At 38.6% G+C, this 22,810-nt stretch overlaps 1 protein-coding gene across 1 annotated transcript in view; it reads right to left on the bottom strand.

Annotated features, from left to right (window-relative positions):
- Window positions 1-883: 883 nt before the first annotated feature.
- Window positions 884-22,810, bottom strand: part of FBXO4 (F-box protein 4) — a 353,209-nt gene continuing 331,282 nt past the window's right edge. The window contains exon 8 of the mRNA XM_029216315.1: window positions 884-972. Coding sequence (XP_029072148.1) covers window positions 946-972 — 27 coding nt within the window. The 3' untranslated portion in view covers window positions 884-945. The remainder of the gene's footprint in view (window positions 973-22,810) is intronic.

The raw sequence follows: 22,810 nt of genomic DNA, 5'->3' as shown, positions 1-22,810 counted from the left end.
ATCTCAAAAGATTAAATTTGAACGGGGCAGTGGTGAACAAATATAATTCATACCCTACCCTCTCAAGAATCATCAGTAAACACAATTGAAGTGTTCTTCCTATAAGAAAAAGTTCTAAAAAGTTAGAACTGGGAAAATTTAAACCTGATGTTCCTCATTTCCTTCCAACTTCTCCTGTGTCTGTTGCAACACTTGACTTTTCCTCTGCATCTGTGCCGGTGGGTTTCTGGATTGCTGGCACCGTGGTCTCTCTGGCTATTGCTCCTGAGAAGAAGAGGCCCAAGCTGAGCGTGTCTGAGCTCCCCCTGCCCTTTCCTCTAGTCCCTGCATGCTCCCTCTCTGCACTTCCTGCTGTCAAAGTTATCATTGTCTCCAGTCGCACAAGCCCAGAAGCTCAGAGAGAACCCTGCCGACTCCTGCTTCCCTCTCAAATCTAGCCTGTTCCCAGTCTTCTCCATTCCTCTTTTATAATGTCTTTCACATCTGTCCCCTTGTCCCCTTGTCTCTCTCCTTCTCTCCCTCACTTCCACTTCCACCCACCCACTCTAAACCCTCCTCAGGGCAGAGTGGTTAAGAGCATGGGTTTCAAGCTAGGGCACCTAGACTTTGCTGCCAGCCCCCATGCCTCGGAGCTGGCGACTTCTGATGTTACAGTGTCTGAGCCTCAGCGCCATCATTTTATTTTAAAAGTGGGCATACTAATATTTGCTCATTCAGTTGTTATAAGGATAAAATAACATACAATGCATAGCATGGTGTCTGGCACACAATAAGTGCCCCCAAATAGAGTGACTATAAAAGTTATCATTCAGGAGGTGAACTTACCGTGTAGCTTCAATTTTCTTTTGCGCCTTATATACAAGTACTTACTTTCTTATCTAATCTTGTATTCCAAATTTTCTTTTATTTTCTTATATAAAATTTTTATTGCCTTTTATGAAGGATTCATCTTCCACCCTGGAGGAGAAGACCCTGTAGAGAGAGAAAAACAAGAATTCACTGTGTAGGGATAGTGGTGAAAATGTCTGCCTTTGTGCAAATGTCAGAAAAATCAAAGAAGGCTCTCCCCTCCTTCTCCCAGCAGTGTTCATATATTATGTTTACGTTTTTAAGGTGCTTTCATATTTGCCATTTCTCTTGAACTCTACTGTTACAGATCACATTGTGTCACTCCCAAATTCTTGTGTTGAAGTCCTAAACCCCAGTACCTCAGAATGTGATATTTGGAAAAAGTCATTGCAGATATAATTAGATTTTGATGAGGTTATACTGGAGTAGCTCCTATTCCAATATGACTGGTATCATTATGAGAGGGGAAAATTTGGACCCAGATGCACACACAGGGAGAACATCATGCGAAAATGAAGGCAGAAGTCAAGGAATGCCAAAGATAGCCAGCAAATCACCAGATGCTAGGAGAGAGGCATGGAGGAGATTCTCCTTTGCACTGTCAGACAGAGCATGGCCCTGTTGGCACCTTAATATCAGACTTCTAGCCTGCAGAATTATGAGATGATAAATTCCTATTGTTTAAGCCATGCAGTTTGTGGTAGTTTGTTATGGCAGCTAGCAAACTAATATGCTTACAAAGATGCTATGAGACAGAGAAGGTGGTGACTGTAAAACAAACTAGGGTTTGAAGGAACTACTTGAACAGTGGTAGCTGGGGAGGGACCAGGAAGGCAGGGAGTTGCTGCCTGGTAGAAGTCAGGGGACCCAGGCTGGGTTCTCAGGCAATGCCTCTGTTTCCCTCCCTGCTCAGGCTTGGCAAGGAGAGGAACAGGAAGTTAGATCAGAAGATGAGGCCTGAACTAGCGTCTGGGAAACCCCAAAGCACAGGTAACCATTTCCCCATTGCTGAAGCTTCATCTTCCTGAGAGTGGAGTCCTGCAGGACCATTAAAGGGCAGAGGGCATTATACTCCCAGCTCAACCAACCCTGAATGGTTTTTAGTTTGTAGAATTTTCCATCTAACACAGTCTCCCAGTGCATTGAATTCTCATAGTCAATCAACATCACCCCTGCTCTATCTAACCCGCAGGTCAGAACAAATTATAATTACACTTTTAAAGGCAAGAAGGTAAGCTAACTCACAACCTCATCCCAAGAGGTATAGAACATGTGCCTGTGCCAGCTGTTTTCTACATCTGAGTTTTCCCCCCTTTAATTGTGAATTTATGACTGTTTAATGAATAACTGAATCAGCTAGAAGTCTGATATCAAGATAAGTAGGATTTTATTTTAATCGGAAAATAAATCCCTTTCAAATTTATCAGCTGAAGAGCATCCAGATCTATGCCCTCGGGAGCTAATTTTGGTATCTTCATGGTTATGAGAATGGCAGCCCAGAGTGGCTCAGGAAACAGATCATCCCCTAGGCAACATGAAGCACGCTGGTGGATTCTATCTCAATACCCTTTGTCACATTGAACTACACTCACTGGAAGGGAGCACCTAGCAACATGTCTGCTATGAATAGTGCAGAATTATTTTTTCTTGTTTTCTGTGGGTTTTTTCCTTCCGTGTTTGAATTTTTAAAACTTTTGTAATAAAAAAGTGCTACCATTCCCCCTTTATAAGGTTCAGTCAGGCCTAGACAAACATCACTGCAATTTTAAAACCCATTGAATTAAAATCTAATTGGCCTCTCTGTAATAAACATGACAGATAAAAAGACCACATACCTATTTAAATTTGAATTTCAGTTAAACAATTTTTTACTATAAGTGTCTCCCAAATATTGCATGGGATAGACTTATAGTAAAAAATTATCCATTATTTATCTGAAATTCAAATTTAACTGGATGTCCTATATTTCTATTTGCTAAATCTGGCAACCCTACTCAGTCAGAGATGGAGGTTTTTCTATCCCAGTTTTTATGTTCCCTTAATCAAATAAGAAGACGTTTCTGGGTTCTTTTTTTCCTTCGCAAAGAAGAACTTTGAGTGTGCTCCAGAAGAGTTTAAAAAATGTTCTCTCTGATCACTCAATTAAAAGGTTAAAATGCCAACTCATGAGTCTCACTTAAGTTGTGTTTAATAATTGGATTCTCAAGCTCCACAGGAGAGCCTTAAACACGGTAAAGAAATGACCCCTAGGATGTGGACCTCAGTTAAAACCTGATGTGAGTGTCCTTTTTTACTGTAGAATGTATCACTCTGAGGAAGCATTGAGATTTGATAGCACTGGAGACTACTGAATTTTTATTATAGTCTCGGTTATTGAAAATAACACTATTTATTTCTAATGACTTTCTAGAAATCTCCAAAATATATACTTGTATTTAATTAAACTGGTTTAAGAAAACAAAGGTATAGTTTTTATTCATCAAAATAATTTGCCCACACACTTGTTACTGTGCTCATCTCCAGGTCTCCAGGCCCAGGCCTAGGGACGAATACAAACTATCATTCACAATAGTTTTGTATTTCTAGGTCTTAAAAATATATCACAGGTGGGAACGCTGCTTGGAATAATCCAGAATCCAGAAAACTTTGCTACAGATTAACAAAATTTATTATATTGACATTAAGTGATATACAATGTAATTTAAAATACCACTCTAGATAGCAAGTTATTTTCTTCTGCAAGATATTGAACTCACTGTTTACTTTCTAATCTAGAAGATAATAATAGTAATAGTAGTACTTCAGGGTTTTGGGGGAATTATCCTAAAGATATGTGTAAAGTAATTAGCACTGCTGCTTGGCATATGTACATAGCACAGTGCTCAATGAATACTAGTTGCTATTATTATTATTTTTATTTATTTATTGTGATATGCGGGCCTCTCACTGTTGTGGTCTCTCCCGTTGCAGAGCACAGGCTCCAGACACGCAGGCCCAGCAGCTATGGCTCACGGGCCCAGCCGCTCCGCACCATGTGGGATCTTCCCGGACCGGGGCATGAACCCGTGTTCCCCACATCGGCAGGCGGACTCTCAACCACTGTGCCACCAGGATAGCCCTATTATTATTATTATTAAAAGTAATAGCTCATTTATAAAATCATAAAACTTGCAAAAGACACATAATTAGAGAAGGCTTTTCCATACCAGTTCTTTCTGGTGCTACGATGGAAGGACACCACTTTAAAACCCAAGCACAGTGCTATGGATGTGATGAAAAGATGTAGCCTAAATCCTTCTTTCTTTCCCCCTACCATCTATTGTTGGGAATTTTAACTCTTTACTGAAAGCATTACATGATGGCTCCATTGTTTTTTCCATGTTACCAGATGGGCCCCTTTGATACAAGAAACACAAGAAATGCAACCAGTTAGCAATTTAATTAAAAAAAAATCTATATTCAGACCAGTGTGCTGAAGAACAGTGAATAAGAGAGAGAAGAGCAGGATTTGAGACTGACTAAAAAGCTGGAGATTGGTTTGAAATGCTCACATTTTAATTAATTAATTTTATTCTGAATGTGCTGGGGAGCCATTGGAGGGGTGTAAGTAAAGGAAAGACATGATTACCATTGCAACAAAAAGAATAAAATACTTAGGAACAAACCTACCTAAGGAGACAAAAGACTGGTATGCAGAAAACTATAAGACACTGATGAAAGAAATTAAAGATGATACAAATAGATGGAGAGATACACAATGTTCTTGGATTGGAAGAATCAACACTGTGAAAATGACTATACCACCCAAAGCAATCTACAGATTCCATGCAATCCCTATCAAACTACCACGGGCATTTTTCACAGAACTAGAATAAAAAATTTCACAATTTGTATGGAAACACAAAAGACCCCGAATACCCAAAGCAATCTGGAGAAAGAAAAACGGAGCTGGATGAATCAGGCTCCCTGACTTCACACTATACTACAAAGCTACACTAATCAAGACAGTATGGTCCTGGCACAAAAACAGAAAGATAGATCAATGGAACAGGATAGAAAACCCAGAGGTAAACCCATGCACATATGGTCACCTTATCTTTGATAAAAGAGGCAAGAATATACAGTGGAGAAAAGACAGCCTCTTCAATAAGTGGTGCTGGGAAAACTGGACCGCTACATGTAAAAGAATGAAATTAGAACACTCTCTAACACCATACACAAAAATAAACTCAAAATGAATTAAAGACCTAAATATAAGGCCAGACACTATAAAACTCTTAGAGGAAAACACAGGCAGAACACTCTATGACATAAATCACAGCAAGATCCTTTTTGATCCACCTCCTAGAAAAATGGAAAGAAAAACAAAAATAAACAAATGGGACTTAATGAAACTTAAAAGCTTTTGCACAGCAAAGGAAACCATAAACAAGACGAAAAGACAACCCTCAGAATGGGAGAAAATATTTGCAAATGAAGCAACTGACAAAGGATTAATCTCCAAAATGTATAAGCAGTTCATGCAGCTCAATATCAAAAAAACAAACAACCCAATCCAAAAATGGGCAGAAGACCTAAATAGACATTTCTCTAAAGAAGATATACAGAATGCCAACATACACATGAAAGAATGCTCAACATCAGTAATCATTAGAGAAATGCAAATCAAAACTACAATGAGATATCATCTCACACCAGTCAGAATGGACATCATCAAAAAATCTACAAACAATAAATGCTGGAGAGGGTGTGGAGAAAAGGGAACCCTCTTGCACTGTTGGTGGGAATGTAAATTGATACAGCCACTATGGAGAACAGTATGGAGGTTCCTTAAAAAACTAAAAATAGAACTACCATATGACCCAGCAATCCCACTACTGGGCATATACCCTGAGAAAACCATAATTCAAAAAGAGTCATGTACCGGGTTTCCCTGGTGGCGCAGTGGTTGAGAGTCCGCCTGCCGATGCAGGGTAACGGGTTCATGCCCCGGTCCGGGAAGATCCCACATGCTGCGGAGCGGCTGGGCCCGTGGGCCATGGCCACTGAGCCTGTGCATCCAGAGCCTGTGCTCCGCAGTGGGAGAGGCCACAACAGTGAGAGGCCCACATAACGCAAAAAAAAAAAAAAAAAAAAAAGTCATGTACCAAAATGTTCATTGCAGCTCTATTTACTATAGCCAGGATATGGAAGCAACCTAAGTGTCCACTGACAGATGAATGGATAAAGAAGATGTGGCACATATATACAATGGAATATTACTCAGCCATAAAAAGAAATGAAATTGAGTTATTTGTAGTGAGGTGGATGGACCTAGAGTCTATCAGAGTGAAGTAAGTCAGGAAGAAAAAAAAATACTGTATGCTAACACATATATATGGAATGTAAAAAAAAAAAAAAAGTCATGAAGAACCTAGGGGCAAAATGGGGATAAAGATACAGACCTATTAGAGAATGGACTTGAGGACAAGGGGAGGGGGAAGGGTAAGCTGGGAAGAAGTGGGAGAATGGCATGGACATATACACACTACCAAATGTAAAATAGATAGTTAGTGGGAAGCAGCCACATAGCACAGGGAGACCAGCTCCGTGCTTTGTGACCAACTAGAGGGGTGGGATAGGGAGGGTGGGAGGGAGACGCAGAGGGAGGATATATGTATATGTATAGCTGATTTACTTTGTTATAAAGCAGAAACTAACACACCATTGTAAAGCAATTATACTCCAATAAAGATGTTAACCAAAAAAAAAAAAAAAAAAAAAGGAAAGACATGAGCAGATTTGCTTTTTGAAAAGATCATTCTGGCTCCCGTAATTCCCTCAGGCAATAAATAATCTCTCCTTCTTCTACTTCTACTTTGTCTTTATTGTTTATGGTTCTTTGTTTTGTTTTCTGTGTATATCTTCCTTGATTAAATGTAAACTTAATGAAGATAGAAATTACCTTATTTTATCTTTATAACCCCTATATTTCAGGGTGCTTTGCAAATAATAGTCAACATCAGTTTTTAAGTGTGAATTAGCGCACAGATAGGAACAAAGAAAGCAACATAACCAGCCGAATCTTCAAGATAGGCTAAGTGACAAAAACCCAGGTGTTGACACTTCTCCTCCAAGGATGGCAGTTTTCACACCGTGTGTGGCTCACTCTGCACTGCATTAAACTAGAGCAGTTTCACCACAGGGCATTTTGATCAATCCAAAGTAAACGCATTTATTATCTCAGTCACTGTTTTGTTTGGGGGGTCATCAAAAAGAAATGACACAAATTGTGAAGGTGCTATTTCTCGGATACATGCTATATGAAAAGGAGATTCTTTTATCTGTACAGGATGCCCACGCTGTGCTGTTAACCATGGCCAACTGTCATAGGCTGGTGTCCTTACTGCTTTTCTGCATTTAGGTCAGAATCTTGGGAGCAAGATGCAAGAATAACAACACCTTGTTTTCTCATACTACCACAATTTTTAAGTGTCCCCAAATGTTCCACAGATGTTCAAATGTATGAGGAATGTGTAGCGCTGAGCAGTTAAGGGCTCGAGGTGTCCTGATTCTAAGCTAAGTTTTTATTAAAACAAGAACGCAAAGGATGTTTCCCACCTTTCTGCCTATACATGTAATGCTTTGGACAAAAAATTTTCACCCGAAGTTCCAGTGGGGTATGGAAGACTGGTAAAGTCCACAGGACTGATAAGAAAGAAATGGAAGGCAAAGATTGGATGAGCTTTCCCAGTCGGCTGTGCATACATCAGGATGGTTGCCTGTCTGGGATTGGACTTCCAGAAGACCATGGAGCAGAAAGGATTTAGCCAAGAAAATGAAGGAGAGGATCAGAATGAGAATACCTCAGATTGGTATGAAGCTAAAAGGGGCCTGAGTGAAGAAAAAATATACTGACTGGGATGTTTATTGAATGCTTTCTCCATGGTGTTTAACATAAAACTACTTCCCCAAATATTCTCCCAAATCTTCAGTAAACTATATATTGCTTAATATTGCCTTTGAAGGGAGTCAATTCTTAGGAATGAATGTGGGGAAGTGCTGAATCCAGCTTCAAGGGTAGGTGTGGTCAAGAGCTGATGCTCTCCTGAAGCCAGGATCTATGGTTACACAACTCCAAAAGCAAATGCCATATTTCGCCTGATCTTGGAAAATTCTTGCCACAACTTTCGGAAATTCATTCATGAACAACAGCAAAAAAAAAGATGAAGTTTTTATTCTCCAGAGTTTTATCTAAAAAATATATATAGCCTGCAGGATCTAAACTGGTGATAAATTCTTAGTCTGTACTTTCTAGAGATAATTTTTTGCTGAGAAATCATTCAGAGGACCCTGTTCATTAAACTGGCTGGACAGTATCCACATAAGCTCAGTCTTGCTGTCTTGCAAATTGTTATTGGAAACATGATTAGACTCCAAAAATACATCTATTTGACTTTCAACCTTTGGCCGGCTGACTGCTTTTTCCTGTCTCATCCTTTTACAACCAGCTCCATTGACAGCTACTTCCTTAGGCTCTCATAAAGGAATGTATGCTCTGGGAAATAAGAGAAAAATAAAAAGAGAAAGGAAAGCAGAAAACCTGTTCTGTATCAGTTCCCATGATGAGGTGGGGATTGTAGGGCTTTATTTTATCCAAACCCCCTGAACACTTCTGTTATCTGCCAGACTTCCCTGATGAGTCTGATGTTTCCTGTTTATTTTTTTAATAAACTTTAAATTGATGCATACTACCTAATGAACCACACATAAGTCTAAAATTCCATAAATTTTGTGCTCGCTTCGGCAGCACATATACCAAAATTCCATAAATTTTCACAACAGTAACACTCATGTATTCACCACTAAGGTCGAGAAATAGGACACCAGCAGTACGCCAGAAGTCCCCCTCATGCCTTCTCCTAGTCATTGCAACCTTCATTCCTTGACAGGAGTAAACTTTACTTCCAAGCTCATATATTAGGTTTTTCTTTCTTAATACTTTATCTATAAATGGAATCATATTAGTCTGCTTGAACTGCCATAACAGAGTATCACAGATGGGGTGGCTTAAATAATAGAAATTAATTTTCTCACACTTCTGAGGCTGAAAGCCCAAGGTGAAGATGTCATCAGGGTTCGTTTCTGGTGAGAACACTTCCTGGCATGTATACAGCAACCTTCTCACTGTGTCTTCACATGGCCTTTCTTCTGTGTGGACACACTCCTGGTGTCTCTTCCTCCTCTTATAAAGACACAAGTCCAATAGATTAGGGCTCCACCCTTATGACCTCATTTAATTTTAATTATCTACCTAAAGGCCCTATCTCCACATACAGTCACATTTGGAGTTAGGGCTTCAACATATGAAATTTTAGGTGTCTGTGTGTGTGTGTGTGTGTGTGTGTGTGTGTGTGTGTGTGTGTGCAGTTTAGTCCATAATATTCAGTATATACCATTCTATGCCAAAATTTTTGCTTAATATTATGCCTGAGATATTCATTCATTTTGCTTTCGTGCAGCTTTCATCCATTTGTTTTCAATGCTATAGTATTCCTTTGTATGGGTAAAATATATTAGCCATTCTATTGTTGATGGACCTTTTAGTTGACTCCAGTTTGGGGTTATCATACATGAAGTTACTATGAACATTCTTGTGCATGTCTTTAGTGAATATATGCACACAGTTCTGTTTGGTATTTCTCCCAGTAGTGGAGTAGTTGGGTCTTAGCATATGTGTATGTTCAGCTTTAGCATATATTGCCAAAGAGTTTTCTAAAATATTTGAGCCAATTTACACTCCCATCAGCAGCATATGAGAATTCTGGTTGCTCCATATCCTCACCAACATAATTATTGTTGACCTTTTACATCTTAGCCATTTTGCTGGATGTTTAGTGGTATTACATCGTAGTTTCAATTTACACTGATGATTAATGATTTTGAGTACCTTTTTATATGTACTGACCTTTTGATATACTATTTTGTGATGTGCCTATTTCGCCTGTTTCCTTTTGTATTAAATGTTTCTTCTATAGACTTGTTAGGGTTCTCGATATACATGTTAATTTTTCTTCAATTCTGTAGTGTCAAAGAACAATTTCTAGATTTTTTTAGTCACCATTGACATAGAAATATTTTACTCACATATACAAGTGAGAGCTGTCATTAGACTGCTGTTAAGAAACAAAGGCAAAGTATAGACTTATAAGAAGAGAGAAAAGGAGAAATCTGTGGACAGTCTGAGCAGTCTGAGAACAGTGAGTTTTGTTTTACTCTGTTTTTCGTGGAGGAGTCAATTGATGTTGGTGGGTGGATTCTCCAGAAGTAAACACTGAGATGCAATTTAGGTCACAAATGTCTGTGAAGGGAAGAGGAATAAAGCAGGTCTGGAGAGAGGGAACTGCAATTCAGGACAAACAGAGTCATTGCCAACATTTCAGGGAAGAGTAAATTTTGCCTTTACATTTTTGGGGGTAAACTGATAAAATAGAAAAATAGTCAGTCTAGGCACTTTGCCCTTGAGCAGGCTGGGTAGGTTTATCAAAAAAAACAAAACAATTTATTATCTTTTAATTCTACAAAAATGTCTAAGAGTTTAGCTGTCCTGTAGCATATCTGGACATTTCTTTCTAGTACCAGCCCCACTTTAGGCCAGTTCTTCAGATTCCCCTCATCAAAATTTCTCAGTGGCTTGTCTTCCCCCTCCCTTTCTAGTGTATGCTAATGAAGAGAATTTCTTTGATTTGTACTTAAATTTAGTTCTTTAAAACTTCTAAGATAATGTAGGAAAATATCTTCATGACCATAAAATAACAATAGTTTTCTTAAACAGAATGAGAAATACTATTTAAAAAACAATTTATAAATTAGACTGCATTGAAAATAAGAATGACTCAGATGTCATTATAAGAGTTAAAAGGCTATGAGAGAAAATATTTTCCCATACATTGTATCCAATAAGATTAACTTTTTTTTTTTGGTGTTTGAATATCCAATTGACCCAATGATATTTCTTTGTTTGTAGTCATTTTACTATGATGTTCCTAGGTGGATTTTATTTATATTTTTCTTATTTACTGCTTGTAGCATTTCTTGGATCTGTGGCTTGACATCTTCCACTAATTTTAGAAAATCCTTGGTCATTATCTCTTCTAGTATTGCTTCCACCCGTTCTCTCTCTCTTCTTTTACTGGAAATCCAATTACATATGTTAGATCTTCTCACTGGTGTCCATCTGTCTCTTAAATGATTTTCTATATTTTCATCATTTTTCTTTCTGTACTTTAGCCTGGATATTCTCTTCCCAGTTTTAAAACAGTTAGAAAATGCTCTCTTAACTTTGTCTGATATTCTGTTAAAAACAATTTATTGAGTTTTTGTGTTTTTCATTTCTAGTATTTCAATTCAAGTCTTTTTTTCTCCAACAGATTATAGTTCTCTGATAAAATTATCCATCTATGGTAGTTTTTCCATTATCTGTTTTTCTTCTCTTGGTTTTAGATTATTTGTTTTTGTCTTGTTGTATGCCAGGTAATTGAAAGAATGCTAAACATGTATGAAAAATTGAGAGCTAATTAGAGATTCTGGATAACATTATCTTTTTCCAAAGAGAATTTACTTTTGCTTCTTGAAGAAAGTTAGATTAGGGCAGATTATTTCATCTCTTCTCAAACTGAGCTAACAAGGAGCTGAGTTTCAGCCTTCCTGCAGGCTGGTCAATTTCCTTTACTATTTAGGGTTTGCTCCTCAGGAGTTTCAACTGAAAATATGAAGTATTTTCCAGGGCTTCTCCTCCTTGGCAGACCTTGCTCTTCATTTTTTAAAAAATCCCTTGAGACTGCCAAAAACTCTGACCAGCTTATCAGGTTCTTAGTTCTAGTTATGAATTGTCAAACACATGTCAGAGCATAAAAGGGAACTTATTTTAATGGTTCGGGAGTATCTCACAGAACACACAAGGTAACTTGATCCATGGAGATGGAAAAGATGCTGATGTTCCTTGAAAAGAAAAGCATAACTAGATGTTGCACTCACTTCTCAGAACTTCTTTCTGAAATCATGACCTTTCAAGTCCTTGGTGCTTTGATGTCCCTTTAATGCCTTCAAACAAATTTTCAGAAAACATTTTTTGAGATTTCTAGTTGTTTTCAGTGGGATATGAAATGAGACAGTCCACTGGTAGCCAAAAGTGGAAGGTGTTTTCCTGTCCTTTTAATTAGTACCCTTCAGCTCTGCATAAGTCTTTCCTCTCCTTCCCTCCCCCTTCCAAGTTATTGTTTTATCATATCCACGGGAGATGCATACCTAGTTTTAAGGAACTACCTTTGACTTTGACTTTGCCTCACAATATTTAGGACTGTACACTTATGTATTTCAATTCAGATAACACTGACTCCTGAGACTCACCCCTGCCTGGGCATGGAAAATTTATCCCTACAACTCAGTAATAATTCTGAAGGCATTTGACAGTGTCCTATGGCTAATACAGTAAAAAAAAATATTGAAGTTAACTAATGTTTGATGTTTGCCAGGTACAAATAATGTGTGTGTGTATATATATATATATTTCTACTAAAGTTATTTAGTGACTTTTAATTCTTATTTCTAAGCCTTATTATGGATTCTATTTTCTCCAATGGTTTCATAAAGAGTGAATTGAGAATTATGAGAGATGGAGATACCTGAAAGACTAAACTAATTTGTTTCCTTAGCTCAGAGTTAGAAAGAAACTTATTATAGGAAAATAGCTAAGATGAGTGAACCTTTCCTCTTGCCATTTACTATAAGACCTGGAGAATGATAAATCCCTTCCTGATGAAGAAGGTATCAGAGGCTACATTGGAATAAGATTAAGTGATGAAAAATTAAAGATAATGTCATTGTGATACCTGGTAATAAAAACACACTCAAACCTCATTAAGCATAAAAGGAACTTATTGATTCAGGAGCATCTCATGTTACACACAAGGATTCAGGAACATCTCATGGAACACACAAGGTAATGGATCAATGGAGATGGAAAAGATGCAGCCACTGCTAGATATGTCATCTGAAGCATAAAGCAAAAGAGAAATAATGTGGTTATTCTCCCTCCTACAACCCTCTGATCTGCCACAGTTTCTGATCGGCCAAACTTAATTGGAAGGCAAGAGAACTTTGGAAATAGAGAATGTATTAGCCCCCATGGGAGCAAAGAGAGTACAGGGAATGGATTTGAAGATAAGATGCAAATGACATATACTGTTATCAAAAAATAAACTATGAGTTTATTGTAGGAAAAATATGTGATAGTGGTCCAGGAAATCCTATTTGAGAATACTATTTAAATGACAGTCTTTCTAAGGAAAATTTTAAGGGGGACAGTGATTTTAAAGACAGCGACATACCTATCTGAAAATAGATATACCAGGAGCAGATTCTGAAACCACAGACATACCTCATTTTATTGTGCTTTGCTTTATTGCACTTTGCAGATATTGTGTTTTTTACAAATTGAAGGTTTGTGAACCCTGCATCGAGCAAGTCTATCAGCAGCATTTTTCCAACAGCATTTGTTCACTTGGTGTCTCTCTGTCACATTTTGGTAATTCACACAATATTTCAAAATTTTCCATTATTATTATATTTGTTATGGTGATCTGTGATCAGTGATCTTTGATGTTACTATTGCAATTGTTTTGGGGTGCCATGAACCTTGTCCATATAAGATGGCATTTTAAGTGATTAATGTTGTGTGTTCTGACTGTTCTACCTACCGGCTGTACCCCATCTCTCTCCTTCTCCTTGGGCCTCCCTATCTCCTGACACACAACAATGTTGAAATTAGGCCAACTAATAACCCTACAATGGCCTCTAAGTGTTCAATTGAGAGGAAGAGTCTCATCACGCTTCTCACTTTAAATCAAAAGCTAGAAATGATTAAGCTTAGTGAAGAAGGCATGTCAAAAGCCAAGATAAGTAATAAAGCTAGGCCCCATGTGACAAATAGTCACATTATGAGTACAAAAGAAAAGTTCTTGAAGAAAATTAAAAGTGTTACTTTAGCGCACACAAGAATGATAAGAAAGAAAAACAGCCTTACTGCTGATATGGAGAAAGTTTTAGTGGTCTGGATAGAGGATTAAACCAGCCATAACATCCCTTAAGCCAAAGCTGAATCCAGAGCAAGGCCCTAACTCTCTTCAATTCTATGTAGGCTGAGAGAGGTGAGGAAGCTGCAAAAGAAAAGTCTGAAGCTAGCAGAGGTTGGTTCATGAGGTTGAAGGAAAGAAGCCATCTCCATAACATAAAAGTGCATGGTGAAGCAGCAAGTGCTGATGTAGAAGCTGCAGCAAGTTATCCAGAAAACCCAACTAAGATAATGAATGAAGGTGGATACACGAAAAAACAGAGAGTCCATGTAGATGAAACAGCCTTATATTGCAAGAAGGTGTCATCTAGGACTTTCACAGCTAGAGAGGAAAAGTCAATGCCTTCCTTCAAAGCTTCAAAGGACAGGGTTAGGGGCTGATGCAGTTGGTGACATTAAGTTGAAGCCAATGTTCAATTACCATTCTGAAACTCCTAAGACCCTTAAGAATTATGCTACATCTACTCTGTCTGTGCTCTGTAAATGGAACAACAAAACCTGGTGACAACACATTTGTTTACAACATGGTTTATCGATATTTTAAGCCCACATTTGAGATCTGCTGCTCAGAAAAAGAAGATTCCTTTCAAAATTTTACTTCTCACTGACAATGCACCTGGTCACCCAAGAGCTCTAATGGAGATGTACAATGAGATTAATGTTGTTTTCTTGCCTGCTAATATGACATCCATTCTACAGCCCATAGATCAAGGAGTAATTTTGACTTTTAAGTCTTGTTATTTAAGAAATACATTTTGTAAGCCTATAGCTGCCATAGATAGTGATTCTTCTGATGGATGTGGGTAAAGTAAATTGAAAGCCTTCTGGAAAGGATTCACCATTCTAGATGTCATTTTAAAATATTTGTGGTTCATGGGAAGAGGTCAAAATATCAACATTAACAGAAGTTTGGGAGATATTGATTCCAATGTTCATGGCTGACTTTGAGGGGTTCAAGACTTCAGTAGAGGAAGTAACTACAGATGTGGGGGAAATAGTAAGAGAACTAGAATTAGAATTGGAATCTGAAGATGTGACTTAATTGCTGCGATCTTATGATAAAATTTTAACAGATGAGAAGTTGCTTCTTACAGATGAACCAAGAAAGTGCTTTCTTAAGATGGAATCTACTTCTGGTGAAGATGCTGTAAAGATTGTTGAAATGACAATAAAGGATTTAGCATATTACATGAACTTGGTTGATAAAGTAAAGCAGGGTTTGAGAGGATTGACTCCAAGTTTGAAAGAAGTTCTGTTGTGGATAAAATATTATCAAACAGCATTGCAGGCTATAGAGACATTGTTTGTGAAAGGAAGAGTAAATTGATGAAGCAAACTGATTGTTGTCTTATTTTAAGAAATTGCCACAGCCATTCCAACCTTCAACAATCACCACCCTGACCAGTTAGCAGCCATCAACTCCCAGGCAAGACCCTCCACCAGCAAAAAGATTATGACTCACTGAAGGCTTGGATGATGGTTAGCATTTTTAAGGTATTTTTAAAATCACAGTACACACATTTTTAAAGACATGATGCTATTGCACACTTAAAACATTTGTATACACTGGGAAACCAAAAAATCCATGTGACTTGCTTTATTGCAATATTAACTTTATTGCAGTGGTCCGGAACTGTACCTGCAATATCTCCAAGGTATGCCTGTAGTGGTCTTCTTCGGTAATCATATGTATGTTGGGCATACGTTCATATGAATGCATATTAGTGCTTATGATATGCATTTTCACACATTTTCATATAATTGTCTTACTTATTCAGATATTTCATGACTTAAAAAAAATATTTTCCCTTGCTTAGCACATCATGTTGAACTGAGTCTTTGCGCATAAATCTGAATGTCTGATTCCTCTTAAGACAATGAATCCACCTGGCTTATATTTACTGTGTGGAGAAAGTTCACCTCCTGTGGCTGAAAAAAACGAATTAGAGCTAGTTTCTATCTACTGAAACGCTTCACAGCTACGTTTTAAACTGTGAATAAACTGAGGAGTACAAAAGAGGAACCTCTTTTATAGGAGTTAGTGGAAAACAATTCCAGAATGTATTATTCCAGTTTTTATTTTACTCAGAACAGATAGATAAAAGCCCAACATATCTCTCTTCAGTTTTAGGATATCAAGAAATGGAAGACATCACCAATGAACCCAATCTACTGTTCTGGTATAGAAACATCATCAGCCTAACAATAAACAAACAATCCAACTCTTATAAGCCATGGAGAAGACAAAATAAATACTTTGAACTTAGAGTTAGGATAGAGAGGTTCCTCATGGGATGTGTGAACTTCCACCCCACTTGAACATTCTCCATGATTCTTTCCATGCAGGGGATGCTACTAAAGAGCAGGACTTGTAGTGGGACTGTCTCTCCCGTCCCTTGTCTGTGGGCTGCCATTTGATTCCTGCAATAATTGTATCAAATAAATTTTTGAGCCAAGATCACATCTACTACTTTGGATAGTCTTCTGGGCCACTGCCATTGACAAGGAGGTTTGGAATTAAAGGGAGTTTGTTTATTTTAGCTTTACTAAATCTACTCTGGTGGTAGGATATCTGGGGTAAGGCAAAGAGACCTCTGTAACAATGCTGCTGGATGGAAGTTTCAGCAATGATCTATAATCTGTGCTGTCCAATATGGTAGCCACTGTCACGGGTTGCTATTAAGGACTTGAAATATAGCTAGAATGAAACATTAAATTTAAATTTTTAAAAATTTAATTCACTTAAATTTAAATAAACACATGAGGCTAGTGGTTACCTGAATTAATTTCCTATTGTTGCTGTAACAAATTACTACAAACTTAGTGGTTTAAAACAGTGGTTCCCAACCTTTTTGGCACCAGGGACCAGTTTTGTGGAAGACAATGTTTCCATGGACTGGGGAGGAGGGGACGGTTTGGGGATGATTCAAGAGCATCACATTTATTGTGCACTTTATTTCTATTATTATTACATTGTAATATATAATGAAATAATTATACAACTCACCATAATGCAGAATCAGTGGGAGCCCTGAGCTTGTTTTCCTGCAACTAGATGATCCCATCTGGGGCTGATGGGAGACAGTGACACCCGAAGTGTGTCCCGTATGTCCAGTCTACTTCGTAATCTCGTTTTGGTTGCTGTCACTGCAGAAAAGCCTGCTTCACAAAGACAGGATGTTGGAAATGGAAGCAGGCTTTTCAGTGCTTCTGTGGCAATCTCAGGATATTCCGTCTTGACTTTAATCCAGAACGTATGGAGATTTGAAGTTGTCTCAAGCATACTTTTAAGGCCACCGTCATTTGAGATCTCAAGCAGTTGATCCTCTTCTAGCAGGGACAAAGTCGATTCACCTGGCTTATTCACAAATGGGTCACGGATCCATTCCTTCCCAGTTCGGGGGTCTTTTGTGGTTCGGAAGTAATGCTCAAGCTCTTTTGAAAGCTGGGATAGGTGATCGTGCATCAGCTGGGAGAAGGAAGGCCCTGGCTCAGTCTCTTTCAAAATCTCTGCTAATGTTTGAAACATGACAAAAATCTCAATGTTCACTCGTCGCCCCCATAATTCCAGTTTGGCTTTGAATGCAGCCACTTTATCTGCTGACTTGAACACAGTTGTCGTCCTCCCCTGAAGTGACAGACTGACTTCATTGAGCAGGTTGAATATGTCACACAAGTAAGCAAGTTTTGTGACCCATTCTGTGTCACTGAAATATGCTGCCAGGGGTGACTGTTTTTCTAAAAGAAATCTCTGGAGCCGCTCTCGTAACTCAGAAACTCTGGCCAGTGATCTACCTCTAGAAAGCCATCTCACTTCTGTGTGTAAGAGAAGACGTGTGTGCTCTGCGTCCTTCTCACAGAGCTGCACGAACAGACATGAGTTAAGGGCATGTACTTTAATGCGGTTGATAATTTTAATCACATCCTGCAAAATGTTGTTAAGTTCAGGTGACATTTTTCGGCTAGCCAGCATTTCTCTATGGATGACACAGTGTGTAGACTCACATTCAGAAGCGACCTCTTTGACCTGAGTAGTAAAACCAGAAAGCCGTCCAGTCATGGCAGCTGCTCCATCTGTGCATATACTAACACATAATGACCAATTCAGTTTTCCTGATATGTAATCATTCAAAGACTTGAATAGTTCTTCAGCTGTGGTGTTCGTTGGCAACAAAAGTGCACATAACATATCCTCATGCACATCCTTCTGAAAAATATATCACCCAAAAACAAGCATTGTTGCCTTGTTTTCAACATCGGTAGACTTGTCAACCTGGATTGTGTACCACGGTGACTCATTAATCCTCTCTAAAAATTGTGCCTCAGTATCCTCTGCTATTTCATCAATTTGTCTAGTTACGGTGCCAGCCGAAAGAGGAACACGTGCCACCTTTTGAACTGCAGCCTCTCCTGTAAGTTCATGACAAATGTCTTTAGCAGCAGGTAGGATAAACTCTTCACCAATAGTAAAGGGCTTCTTAGCTTTGGCAATGTGGTTAGCCACTAAGAATATTGCTCTTGGTGCAGACATTTTGATGAGGTAGTGGCCTTCAATAATTGCTTCTGTTCTTCTTGTCCACATTTTTTTTCCTTTTGAAAAACTCCAAAGTCCTGTCTTTTAATGCAGGGTGCTTGGTCTCCATGTGGCGAAGCAGTTTTGAAGGTTTCATGGCTTTGTTGGATAGCTTGTTGCCACATATTATACAAAGCGGGCTTGGAGAATGTCAATCACCTGTTGCAATGAACCCATAATTTAAGTAGGACTCTTGATATTTTCTTTTAAATGCAGCTTTCTTTTTGTTGGCAGTCTTAGGGTCTTCTACTGTCTCATTATTGGGTCTTTCTCCCTTTACAAAGAAGCTCTCCAGCGACGTTTGTTTTTTTACTAATTTTGGCTAGGGTTAGCTTATGGCTTACCAAAACTGTGACTGAGACAAGTGTGCGGTGCAGGAAAGAGGTGCAGACGGAAGTGGTAAATAAAATAACAAGCGCGCCACACGTGGACTAAAATAAATGTCAGTTTCTGACTTAAAGCCTGCCACCAGATGCAATGTACAATCGAAGTACATCTACTCACTTTCCACTATAAAGCCAGCCACCACATGCAGCTTAATTGTCACTTGCCACTCACTGATAGGCTTTTGATATGGGTCTGCAAGCAATTGATTTATTATGGTCTCTGTGCAGTCAAACCTCTCTGCTAATGATAATCTGTATTTGCATCAGCTTCCCAGAGCTAGCATCACTGCCTCAGCTCCACCTCAGGTCATCAGGCGTTAGATTCTCATAAGGAGTTCACAACCTAGATCCCTCACACGGGCAGTTCACAGTAGGGTTGGCAGTCCTATGAGAATATAATGCTGTCACTGATCTGACAGGAGGCGGAGCTCAGGCGGTAATGCAAGCAATGGGGAGCAGCTATAAGTACAGATGAAGCTTTGCTCGCTCGCCCGCCACTCACCTCCTGCTATGTGGCCCAGTTCCCAACAGGCCACGGACTGCTACCCCTGCTCTAGAGGATAATCTATTCCTCTCCTTTCCCAGCTTCGGGAGGCTGCCCACATTCCTTGGCTCATGGCCACATCACTCCATCCTCTGCTTCCATTGTCACACTTCCTTCTCTGATTCTAAGTCTCCTGCCTTCCTCTTTCTCTTATAAGGATCTTCATGATTACAATGGGATCACCTGGATAATGCAGGATAATCTCCCCATCTCAAGGTCCTTAATCACATCTGCAAAGTTCCCTTTTGGTACCTTAGGTAATGTAGTCACCAGTTCTGGGAATGAGGGCTTGGACATATTTAGGGGGGAACGTTATTCTGTCTACTATACTATTGTATTGAATACTATGGCTCTAAAGAGAAGTCAGGACAGGGCAGGTACGAAAAAATCTGGAAGAACTGAAGGTATAGAGAGATATGTCCAAGATTTCTAGTTACAGAGATAGAAATTAAGCTGTGAAAACCATCAAATTTTTATTAGAGCCCACAGGAATCCTGATGGAGGAGAAGGGGTATTTGATTTGAGAAACAAGCATAGAGGTGCATTAATTTACCTCAGTAAACTCTATTATAATAACTATTAGAAACAAGAGCCAATAATATTTGCTTAATACCGACTTATCTGAAAGTTCTATAATGGTAGATTTTAGATTACTCACCAAAATTTCTATGGTTGATGGTGCCCAGCTCAGTCAACTGTGCCAGTCAGAGCAGGCCATGATGGATTATATGGATGCATTGCTTGCCTTTCACGTAAGCTCGAGAAATAACATAATATTCACTATTTCATTCTAAAGTATCATTTTAAACTAAATTAGTATCATAGTTGGCTTATAATTATTTTAGTTGTTTTCTAAAAATAAGTTCATCCTCAAAGAATGTTTTCCAACATGAAGGACAGTCTTATAAAAAGATGCCACATCCTTAAAGTAACTCCAAAGAAAAGTTTCAAAATCATTTTGATCAATGACAACATAATTTAGTATTACCTTGAATTTTTTTAATATCATTTGTTAAATAAAATGGAAACCAGGCTTGAAGCTCTCCCTAGCAAACAAAACTAGTTAAGCCACACAAGCAAAACTTCATCTAGTTTACTCCATGAATGTAAATAAAACTTAGGTTATTTCTTGCAAATGTCTCTGATAATCATAAGTGAAACTTTAAGCATCTTCCTAAAATGGTATGAGATAATCAGTTTTAACCAATCCCCTGCTGTCTGAAAACCCCCATTTTAATAACCAATCATTGTAAAGGTTCAGCAACTTCCTCATTTTCACTTTATAAGGCATCCTGTAATGGCATGCCTCCGAGCTTTGTACCAGTTTCAGGTTTGAAGTACCCCCGTTCACCATTTGTTTCTCACTCAATAACAAGTAAAACTCTCTGAATTTCTTTTGATATCTTGCATATCAAAAATGCTTAAATATTCCAATGTGACTTTTTAGGAACAATATGAGCTGAGCCATAAGTTTTTAGTGTGTAGATTACAAATAATCAGTGCTAGTGTGATCAGATCTTTTGTCAACTTCAGTGGGACAATTTAATTTTATGAACATATACTGAATACTCTTTATGTGCTGATGATATAAAAATGCACAAGATACAGTTACTGTCTGATCTCAAGTTATATTTTAGTCCAGTAAGGAACATACTTAAGCAAACAAGCAAAAACTTGTAGGACGTTAGGTGTTTCCTCAAGTTATAAATCTCTACCAAGTACCATTCAAATGTTAGTTTTCACTTATTTAGCACTTTACAGTTTGCAGAAGTCTCCTGTGTTTCCAAGGTGCAACCACACTATAAATGAGGAAGCCACCATCTAGGAGAAGGAGGGGACCGCTGATGGTCACTTGGGCAGTAAATGGAGGAAGAGATGATCACCTACTAATAGTTTATTACATCTACTTATAAAAAATCTATTCTGCCATACTGCCACCCAAGTTATAAAGTGATAAATGGAAGAAGTTAAGATGCAATATTATGGGAATCCAAGGGAAAGAGGCAAGACTTGATTGGGAGGAACCAGAGAAGGTGTCACAACTGGGTCTAGTATGGTGAGTAGGAGCTGAGGCTGACCAACGTGGAAATAGTAGCTTAAAGAAAGTTTCTAGAATGGGCTTCTCATTATCCTTTTATTACATTTTCCTTTTTTCCCACCATACCAAACTACTTGATGTTCCCCAAACACACCTTATTTTCTCATGCCTTCTCTAAAGTCATGCAGTAACTTCACCTATACATCTCCAGCCACCTCCCCCTCAGTCTTCTGTTTTGCTGAAAAATGCCTGTTTATCTTTTATCAGCTGAATCATTTCTTTCTTCTGTAAAGCTTCCCCTGACCAGCACACTCCCCTCCTCCTCCCTTCCCCATAGACAAGCAACAGATGGAGGGACTATTTGTAGTCTGTCATATCACCAAGGGTAGAGAGAGAAGCCAGGTAGATCTGCGAGGGCATTTCTGTAAGAGAGCATGTTGAGTCTGCAGAGTGTTGAAATAGGTTAGGCTCAGTGAGAGCAGAGAGAGACGAGTGAGAGATATCTGTAGTAGTAACATTTAAAGGGCAGGGAGCAGATGAGGTGAGAGAAAGTGGGAAGTAAGTGTAACATGACTCAGATTTTGATCCTGGCTGACTTAGAGCAGGTGTCAGCAAATTTGTGCTGTAAAGGTTCAGATGATAATAATAACAAAACAATAATAATAATAACATTAAGGCTTTTGGGGCCATAGGGGCTCTGCCACAACTACTCAACTCTGCCACTGTGGCACAAAAGCAGACATAGACAATATATAGATGAATTCATTTGGCTGTGTTGCAATAAAACTTTATTTACAGGAACAGGCTGAATTTGGCCTGTGGGCTATAGTTTGCAAACCCAACTGAGAGGATGGTGGGTCCTTTATCAGAAACAGAGGTTCCAGGAACTGAAGCCTATTTACAGATGAGGGAAACTGGCAGAGGGGGGGCTTAATTGAATTTGGATGTGTTGAATCTGAGATGCTGGCATGAATTCCATGTGAAAGTGTCCAGCAGGTAGTTTGGAATATACAGTTGGAAAAATCAGGAAGGAAATACAGATTTGGGAGTCATTGTCACGGGAATGACATAGTTTTACTTTAGTAATTTCTTCTATAGGAGTGTAATCTATACAAAACATTTAAAAGGTGTGGAGTTATGCTTGTTACAGTTCCCAGAATTCAAAGGCACAGCTAACTTCCAAGTGTAGGTCATTTAAAGGAGGCCTGCAGTTTGAAACTAGCAAATAAGGAATCAGAGGGCCCCCTAAATGTCACTGATTGGTCAGTGACCTAAAATAAGTGACCCTAAAATATTGTCTCCTGTGGCA

Source organism: Monodon monoceros, unplaced genomic scaffold (genome assembly GCF_005190385.1).
Source record: "Monodon monoceros isolate NGI ecotype Baffin Bay Population unplaced genomic scaffold, NGI_Narwhal_1 Super_Scaffold_12, whole genome shotgun sequence".
NCBI classification, from domain to species: domain Eukaryota; kingdom Metazoa; phylum Chordata; class Mammalia; order Artiodactyla; family Monodontidae; genus Monodon; species Monodon monoceros.
The sequence above is the reverse complement of the archived record's forward strand: the minus strand, read 5'-3'. Positions and strand labels throughout refer to the sequence as shown.